The 10000-nt window shown below is 37.1% G+C and overlaps 1 protein-coding gene across 2 annotated transcripts in view; it reads right to left on the bottom strand.

Annotated features, from left to right (window-relative positions):
- EBF3 (EBF transcription factor 3) overlaps positions 1-10000 on the bottom strand; it is a 131390-nt gene that overhangs the window by 41925 nt on the left and 79465 nt on the right. For both annotated transcript variants that reach the window (XM_073354037.1, XM_073354039.1), the window contains exons 7-8: positions 4986-5067; positions 1886-2003 (exon numbers count right to left, since the gene is read on the bottom strand). In XM_073354037.1, the coding sequence (XP_073210138.1) occupies positions 1886-2003; positions 4986-5067 (200 nt within the window). The remainder of the gene's footprint in view (positions 1-1885; positions 2004-4985; positions 5068-10000) is intronic.

Below are 10000 nucleotides of genomic sequence, written 5' to 3'. Positions count from 1 at the left end.
GGAGTGTATTCTTTCAGTCAGCTGATTGCTACAATTGCTTTTTAGATGTAGAATTTTAAAGTAGACAAGAATGATGGACCAAATCCTGATCGCCTTTGAATAGTCCAGCTAACTTCAGTAAAAGGAGTGATGCAAGATTTGGCCCAATGTCTTTAACATTTAAATAAAACAAATCAACTATGATATTCCACAAAGCAGCTATTGGTTAATGGACTTTATGTAAATTTTTCATAGTATATAAAAATGGCCTTTATTTTTCTAACTGTGATATTTTCTGCTTAGAGTCAAATACTTTTTATACAGCTTACAAAAATAAATACTTGTATTTTGCTAGGATCATAATAGCTCATTAGAAGAGGCTGAATTTGGACCTAGACTAAAACCTAACACCACAGGGCTGAGCATGCTTACTTGAACCTATAATGTTGCTAGTTCTCTCTCTCTAGGGAAGTAAAGGACTAGGGGAGAGGATTCAACCTTCTTAATTGTGAACCTCATTAGTGATGGTTGCTAGGCAAAATACACACCTACCTTCAGTGCATATGAAAGAGATAAACAATACGTCATAGACTATAATGACTCTTGTGCTCAGGGCGACCTTTAATTATTATATTTTGTTCTCTTATACCTTAGTTATTAATGCAGAAAAACAAATTAGGTTTTTTGTGGACCACAGCAGATTCATAAATTGTTTTCCATTTTTTGATGTCTAAATCATATTTCATTCCGATAATCATTGCTTGCTTCATTCATTTTTCTGTGTGTGCATCTGTATGTATTATGTGGAACATAAACACATAACCTTAATATATGAGAATTGTTATAACAGCAGCTTAGCATTGCCAGTTGTTACTTTAAATGATTTAATTGTACAGTTGTAAAGGGCATGATCCTGCTGACACATGCATATTTGTAACTGTTCACCTGAGTAGTCCCACTGAAGTCAATGTGTTTGCAGGATCAGCCCCACAGTCTGTACTGCAGTGTAAAAAAAAGCATGTTTTTGGAAAGTTTTAATCTTCAAGCAATTCAAAATATATTTGATAATTAACCATTTTATTGTATAAGAAAGTGCATTACTTAATAGTAATTATCCATGTTTGTGTGAGGGGATGTTATGGTGCATATAAAGTGACACTTGTGTATAGATATATCTTTTGGTCATTTACTTTATGTGAGAGTGTTTGTATGTGTATGGATGTGCAAGAATCAGAAGTTGATGGGCCGCAAAAATAAAGTATTTCAGAGTTTAGGAATTGTTGGGGACACTTTCCACTGTTCTTTTCCCCACAAATTACTTTCTTTTAGCAGATCAGGCAAGAAGTTAATCAACTTGAATCAGTTAGAAGAAAAACATTTTATGCTGTTTTTCTCATACAAAAATTCTACTGCTTTCATCTGTAGCAGTAGGGCCCAGCAACAGGAAATTGACCTCACAGTAAATTCCTTACAGATTTGATCATGTTTTTACCATCCATTTAAACTTGCATACATAACCTGAGACTGTACCTCTGGATCGAGGATTATGACAAGCCAAAATAAAATCAAATAAAATTAAACAGCAAGAAAAAGCTGCAAGCAAAACAAGGCTTTTAAACAAACAAACAAAAAAGAATAAAAGGGGATGAAAAATTGGTTGTGACTGCAGAACTTTATGGACTAAATAAAGGAAAGGAAGTCAGAAGCAAATACAGGAGGGCTGTATTTTGTTTGACATGGAGTCAGAAATACTAATGGGCTGTTTGATCAACGTGAAGAGAGAAGAAATCATGTAAAAGTAAATGTAGTAGTGTATCAACATAAAATATGGTGCAAAAAAGCATTGCAAATAAAAAAAGACATGTAAATGTGTGCCTACCATTTTCCAGATAAGAAGGGGCCGTACCTTCTGAGGGGTCAAGGCGGCGAGCCCGCCTTCCATGTTTGGAATTGTTGTGTACAAACATGTTGTCTGAGACAGCCAGAACGTGGCCATCCACATTGACTGTTGTTGATACGACAACCTGAAAAAGAAAACAAATACATTTTAAAAATCTGCAGCTTTTTAAGTCCATTACTTTCTGCTTTAAATATATATATTCATAGTTAACTTTTTTTTTGTGACTAACACTGCTGAATTTTTAAATCTCAATTGTTTCTCTTCAAAACCTGCTACACTAATTAGAGTTTAATCTCCTATTATCCTAACAAATGAATTCAATTCAGGGAAATATTCTTCTAGCCATTAGTTTCAGAATCACCCCTCTAGCCACTCATTTTAAAAGCTGCTGTTTTGATTGATCTGTTGATATATTGATTAGATAGTTTATCTAATTAAAAATTGTTCACTTGAGACTGTCTCCAAATGAAGGGTTCTGAGGATTCCAAATCAGAAAAAAAAATGCTTAATAAATCAGAAACCCTTGTAACTCCCCATTTCTCTTCAGTAAATGATCTCCAGGTCAGTTTTACAATTACATTTAATGTCTGATAATGAACTTTTTTGCATCTGAAAAGACTGAGTTGAATATGAATAGTGAAAGTGTTTTCAATCCATGAAAAGTATCCCTTCTCAAGTTCATTTGGATGGTGATTGACCCTGGTATGTCAATGGAATTTCCTCCTTTATTTTTGAGTGAAAGGCTCCTATTCTTGTGTCCAGGTTCAGAGTCCGGCCATAGAAGAGATGATGGATAGGGTCTTCTTTGGCTTCCAGCTGCTTCTTAGTAGAAATTGGAAAAGGAACATAAGCAAAATGCACAACCTTGCTGACAAAAACACCTACACAATCGATTTGTGAAATTCATCCCAAAATGATACTCCAAAATACACAAGTGAAAGAGGAAACAGAAGGGTTTGATTGAATGTTTGAGTGTGTGTGTTTGTGATGTGGCTCCATAGGTTGATTTTCTTTCCAAAATACTTTGAATACCTCAGATATAAGTTTAAGTTTAATTTCAGTTTTCCACCATGGTCATTGTGGGTTGGGATCCAGATTTTCTGATTGAAGTAATCACTGTAGTATTTTCAGTATAGTTAAGATTAGAAGAGTTCTCTGAAACAATGGCAGAGTTAGGTCAATATTAGCCATACCTCATCCAACCATAGTAGTGATGATGGTAAAAACTAGTACACAAACTTGCCAGACTTTTACTTTTTGTTCAGTTTGCTTTGGATGTAAAATCCCAGTGAAAAATGACATTCAGAATACTTACAGTCCATATATACAGATATATAATGAATGAAAAATCAAGAGAGTAAGAACTACACTGTAACTCCTTCTCCTTTTGCACATAGTGGGTGCAAGGCATCTGATCTAAATTCTTTTCTGTTTTTGTGTTTTGGAGGCAGCCATTTGTATCAACCTTCGGACCAGCCTGAGGGTAGTTCTGTAGAAGTATTCTGTGCTTCTCCATGCACTCTCCTCCACAGACGCAGACTGTATCACCGCTCCTCAACATCCATTGTGGGGAGTCCTGAAACTGTACCTTAACACAGGTATCCTATGTTGCAGTCCTATTGCCATGTCACTGGGCTATTTGCTTTTCACTTTTAATGAGCTAAGTGCAACTTAAAGAAATAACCTGCAGATCATGCAAAGCAGATAAAATGTGATTCTCAGCAAAGAATAATTTTTATTTGTTTTTTAGATTCCTAGGCCATGATATACTGAAAGACAGGGGAAGGTGTATATAAAAAAAAAGACAACTATCTTTGTTCTGTCATCTATATATAGGTCAGTCACCAAGGGAAAATAATGTAGTTCAGCAAAAGAAAGTAGACATACTATGTTGTTTTATTGGCTCATTCCTGCCGGGCACCTAAAGAAAGGTGCTGAGATAGTGAAACCGGTTGAAAATATTGTTCAAGACTTGACATTCTGTTAAGTCCAGTTAAACCTTCTGAGAGGCAGGGAGATTAACTAAAGAGACCCAGGGAAGTCTTTTTAGTGACTACTGGCTCCTTTGTCAACCACAAGATCACTCATGACTGATGCTTCATTTAGTCATCGGTGAGACAAAGAGGACATTTCCACTCATTCCAGGTTTGACCTTGTGCTCTGTTCAGATGGATCAATATCACCAATGCCCTGTGAAGCTGAGATTCATGAAAAATGGAAGTTTGGCTGGATTGTTTTGAAGAAATATTTTTTTTCCAGCTACAGATCTTTACTGTTGGCTGGCTCAAGCATTCTGGCTTCACCAGTAGGTTGGCTGTGTGTGAAAACAGATGTCACATGCCTTCCTATAAGCCTTAACCACAAGTTGTGCTTCTCAGAAAAAGTTTTGAACATCTCAATGCCTACGTTATTAATTCCAAGTCTGAATAATGTTGAAAGTAATTTGAAGTAAAAATCATGTATTTCTTAATAACCGTTTCCAAACAGCCAAAATTTGGGGGAAATTATTTTCAGCAACTGTCCAGTCAGATACCCTTCTGTACTGGTTATGATTCACCACAGGATATTTCAATGGCTGTAGGGAGAAAGTCAAGTATTAAAATAATTTGGTTCTAAAACAGTTGGAAGAAAAATATGTGGGTTGTACCACAACTATCAGACTTATATCTGAATGTGAAAACTAGAACGCTGATCCAAAATTCATTGAATTCCATGGCTGCTTTTCTAATAGCTAATACTAAGTTGGTGCTACTCATCATATATGTGTAAAAACTTTTCTACTGCTCTTAGCAACCCAATAACACAGTAAAGATTTTAATATGAGAAAAAAACTACAGCAATATTTTCACTGGTGATTCCCACTTGCTTCAGAACACTCCATCATGGTCTGCTCGTGAACTTGACAACTCCTACGAACATGCATTTAAATTAGGCAACTATTTTAAAAAGCTTTATGTATCATTTTTAAAAGGTATACCGTTCTGAAACTAACTGTATTAAATAAAAAAGACAACACTCTTTCAGAAAAAAAAATATAATGGTAAGTTATTTGGAATTTATGAATGAATCTTGAATATATCCTTATTTCTTTTTTAAAAATCTGTACCTGGAATCTTCGCATATCTCGTGGGTTGCCTGCATTCTTCAAACAGTTCTGATTGCACTTGAGGAAAAACTTTAGAAAGAATCTATAAAAATACAAAATTGAAGTTTGTTAGGAATATCAAAAGAGAAAAATGTGTAATAAATTCATTTTAAATACGTAAACCTTACAGAATATTGGGTATGACATCTTACTTTCTTATTGGTTACTGTACTGGTCTTTAAGTACTAGAAAAGATCACTGCTGTAATCAAAACACCATATCCATGGCAACATGCGCTTCAATTTTTACATCTTCAACACTTGAAAATGTAATGACTGTAGGCCAGATCCTCAGGAACTGTAAATCAATTGACTTCTATGATTCAATCACATCAATGATGGTGATTTACACTAGCTGAGGATCTGCCCCCCCTTTTCTTTTTCTGAATGTGTTTTATGTTTTCACAGTTTATATTAGCACTAGTTGGAAATTTCCTATTAATTATGATGAGTCTCTTTAAGGACTCTTGGCTTTGCCTCTGGTTGAAGACTCCTCCAGCTGCTCAAAAGAGGTATGATCCAGCTCCCATTGACTTCAGTTGGATTTACATTGGGCTTAAATGTCAGGAAAAATCATTCTCATTGGTCATTATTGTTAAAGTATAATGGAACACTGAGTATTAAGGCCTGCACTCTGGTCACTATAATGATCTTAAAACTGTAAAAAAGAGTGACCATGCCCAGGGCAATATGTAGTTCAGCTTCTAAACTATTCAGCATATTAAAAGATAATTATGTCGGGTTAAACTGTGCCATTTAGCCACTTTCCTGCACTGAGGGCTGTATACAGCAGCAATGCTCAGGGGGAACTCTGAGAGGTAAAATGTTTCCTAGGGCAAACGATTGTATGGAAAGGTGGGAAAAGAGGAAAGAAACAATTTGTGGCATCCTTATAATGAAGCAAGCATATACCCTCATTCCACCTCCATGTAGTTTTTGGGGCAGCAAAGTTATGGTTCTACCAACTTCACTTCCTTCCTTCTTTTCAGCAAGTTGCTCTGGGAAGCAGGTAGCTGCTTTGGAGCAGCTCCCGCATAGACCTCACTCAGGCAGTGCAAGGTGAGGGAAAAGCCCCTCCCTAGTACAGAGGCTTAAAGGCTAATCACAACCTAGCCCTTACTATTTTCTTTGCATTGTGATATTTTCATAGTTTATAACAGCAAAACATTTTCTCTGGTGGTCAAGTAAACACATTTTTAATATTGAGCTGAACAGGATCTTTAGGAATTTTATTCAGAATACAACAAATTATTATTTATTAATGTTACTCTTAATTATAAAGTATCCATCACCACAGTACCTGGATACTCTTTAGAAAAATGTTCATGTGCAAGTAATATCCCTGATAAGAGCTTCGCTCTCCACTCTTTCCTCCTTTAGAACTTCAAACCCAAAGGGTCAGACTCCAGTTGATAAAACATGTACCTGCAGGTGTCCCATTGTCATATCATGTGTGAACCCCTGGGTAGTGGCAATGGCTGGATGGGAGAACCCTAAGGAATACTCAGGTACTGTAGAAAGGGTGTTGGTAATTCAGTAGTTAGAACTCTTGCCTCTTGAACAAAAGCCCCAGTATGTTGTTAGTGGGCACTGTACTGCTGAAGAAGCCATCTCTCTGATGAGACATATGAATGGAATAATCTCTAGAGCTGGCTAGCAAAGTTTCAACAGTAATGGGAATTTTGACATTAAATGGAAGACAAATTTTGCTAAGTCCCGTCTCCCTCCATTTTCCAGTCTGCTCTAGCACTGATTCCTTGTACTCACTAAAGATTCCATGTTACTGAAGGAGTGTTACACCTCTTTTCCCAGCCAAATTTCAGGAGGTGTAACTACATCGTGCCTAAATCAATCCCTGATGCAATTTCAATTGGCTATGGTATTCTTCACTTCCCCTCCTGAATTCTTGTGTAGTGTTGTTGTGATCAACTGCTGGCTTTCACCCCAGAGGTGGCTACATTTCAGTGGTGGTTGATATGATCTCTATGGTCTAGCTTCTCAGCTGAACTCAATATTTGCTGGGCACAGGTGTGTGGGGGGGGGGAAGCTATAATGAATGGCTACAGTTCCCTGAGCGTGAATCTGGCTGCATGTAGGGCTGGTCTAAAGTACTCTGGCTGACTATGGTACCCAGGGGCCAGAGAACAGTCAGAGTATAATAGTACTCTGGCCACATCCCTATCCCCCCTTCCATGTCCCCTACTCTATGGGCAGCTGTGTGGAGTGGCATAGGATGCAGTAAAACTGGCTATACCTCAGCTAGGCATGCCCCACATTGGGAAAATTAATGTCTAGGGCAGTGGTTTGTAATCTGTGGTTTGCGGACCCCTGGAAAATAAAGTTTCAGATTCCAGAAAAGACATTCTGTTTTTCTGGTCAATCAAAAATATGTCAATACCCCCACCTATAAGTCAAAACCCAGAAGTGTTGTCATTACCATAGAAGCACACAGTTTAGCACCTTTCTCATGCTGTGCCAAATACAGGGCTGAACATGTGCAACATTTATAGTTGAATTCTGTACAGTCAGTTTTCAGTCTAAGGCTTCTATGGTAGGGTTTTGCAGACCACAGGTTGAATTTCCAAAGAGGTCCACGCCTGTATTTGAAATTTTTTAAATGTCTGCAAATGAAAAAAAGGTTGAAAACAACTGGTCTATGGAGATGTCAGCTTCCCAGCCTCTTAGTGCCACAAAGGAGTTGGACTGACAAGGAGAATCTGATCCTGTTTTCCAATGTCAAATGGCTGTTGTGAGGCTTATTGAATTAAAGTTTGTAAATTACTTTGAAATCCTCAGTTGAAAGGTGCTCCAAAAGTGCAAAGTATTATATTATTATTAATAATAATAATAATTACATGTGCATTTTTTACACTGAAGAATTGTTTCTATGGGGAACCCATATACATCTAAAAAAGTATATTAAGCAATCTTTTACTAAACAAATGAATCAGATATTTACTCAGTGGTTTGGGTAGAAAGCCAAGTTTGCCTGAACCATAAACATTCAAGTCCACCCGAACAAACCTGGAATGCTGAGCTAAATTCAGAAGAAACAGCACTGGGATGCAATATAACCAATGTTTGTATCTCAGCTTTATGGTGGGACTGCATGACCCAAATGACAGGTTGTAACTGTAGCTCAGAGGAGCCCTGGGAGCTCAGGTGGCATAAGAGAAGAACTTCAAGGGAAAGTGACACAAGGAGAAGAAAAACCCTGTTCCCAGGGTGGCCATTCCCATAGCTCAATGCAGAGGAGAAAGCTGACTACTTTCCCTTGCTGTCCAACAAGAATCCTGCATCCTAGCAGGCAGTCCCAAGAGCAGAGAGGATAGAGCTGGCTGCTTTTCCACGGAAAAAGCCTTATACTATTGGGTACCCAATCCTGGAATTGGGTTCATGGTAAGATAGTTTTTCAAACTTTGTTGCTATCAGTGGAACAAGAACATGGACTTCTCTGGGTTTGTTTGTCCCTGCGTTGTATTCTGCAATTTATGTAATTTATGCACACACATTACACATTCGAGTGTATTTAATCTCTTGGAATATCCTTCCTAAACATCCTCAGTTGGAAACTGATCCTAAAAAAAATATTGAAGTAAGGAAAAACAGTATTTCTTGGTGATTTCCCCTTTCTTTGATTTTCTTCCTACTGCTAAAGAAAGGGCTGATACCCTCTTAATTAAAATGTATTACCTACCATAAGGCTTCACTATTTTAAGATAAAATTTACATCTTTTATTAACTCACCTCACCTATACACTTCGCTCACAATGCCTCTTAACGCCCATCTGCCATCAGCATACAGTAAGTCACTTGATATTCCACCCACCAATTTTTCCTAACAACCACTGTGCAATTAAACTCAACACGTTCTGTTGCGAGGTAAATTAGGCACACCTGCGGCCAGACTTCATTTGAACTGCATCAGAAAAGGACCTAACAAGGTGAGAGCATACCACAAAGTTATAGTCCTGTCAAGCAATTAGGTTTTCACTTCTGGGACATCCACACAGTGCAATTATGCTACACATTACAACCTGGCTAATCTTCTGAACAAATGTCATGTCTCAGAGAAGCTAGTAAAAGCAGTTCATCTGCAAATGTGTCTGCTCTTAAGCCTCCACCTTATGCACATAACAATCTACAGGAGCTTTTTTTCCCTTGTGATATAAAAAATTTCTTTTCCATAGGACATTTTTAAAACACTGTAAATGCCTTTTCATCCTTTTTACCTATTTTTTAAACCTATATCAGAATAGCTGTTGAAGAAAATTTACTAGTTAGAGTTTTGTACTTGAATTTTAACAATGGGTGAGCTAGCAAACGTTTAGCATTACTAGCATAACTGGTGGCTTTGGTCTGGTTCGACTCAAACCAATTTGTGGCTAAAAGTAATGTTCACTGTGGAAAGTTGTATTAGCATTATTCCTTGGAACCATCGTTCTTAAAAGTATATCTCTGATAATTTGTAAGGACTCAAACTGGGAAACCTTACTCTGCAAAGAGTCCTCAATGTGCTCTAATTTTATAGTATTTGTACTTAAAACATTGGGCATGGTTGTTTGGGGAAACAAGTGTATCTATAACCAAAGACAGCAGTGACAATATATAACCAATAAGGTCATGGTTATGCAAATCAACTTAAGTGTAACGATAAATAACCTCAATGCTCTTAATAAAATATGACTTTCCTAACATAAGGTCTTAAAAGATGGAGGGCAGGTTGTTTGTTCCAACAGTTTTGTTTCACTTTGTATCTTTGTTTCAGGTAGACATTTGGATCAAGTATTCAATTAAGCCTACAGATAATATATTACTATACTACCAAATGAATAATTGCTAACATGACCAAATCCTGCTCTAATTTTGTGAGGCAAGAAAGCAGGATTTAGCTCATTATACACACTTCTGTAGTAAGAAAACATAGTTCTTTGGAACAAAAGCTGTCCATAGAGGCATAATGCTGTTATTGGGGAG

The sequence above is a fragment of the Lepidochelys kempii genome, chromosome 7, assembly GCF_965140285.1.
Source record: "Lepidochelys kempii isolate rLepKem1 chromosome 7, rLepKem1.hap1, whole genome shotgun sequence".
Taxonomy (NCBI): domain Eukaryota; kingdom Metazoa; phylum Chordata; order Testudines; family Cheloniidae; genus Lepidochelys; species Lepidochelys kempii.
This window is presented reverse-complemented; position numbering and strand designations above follow the sequence as displayed.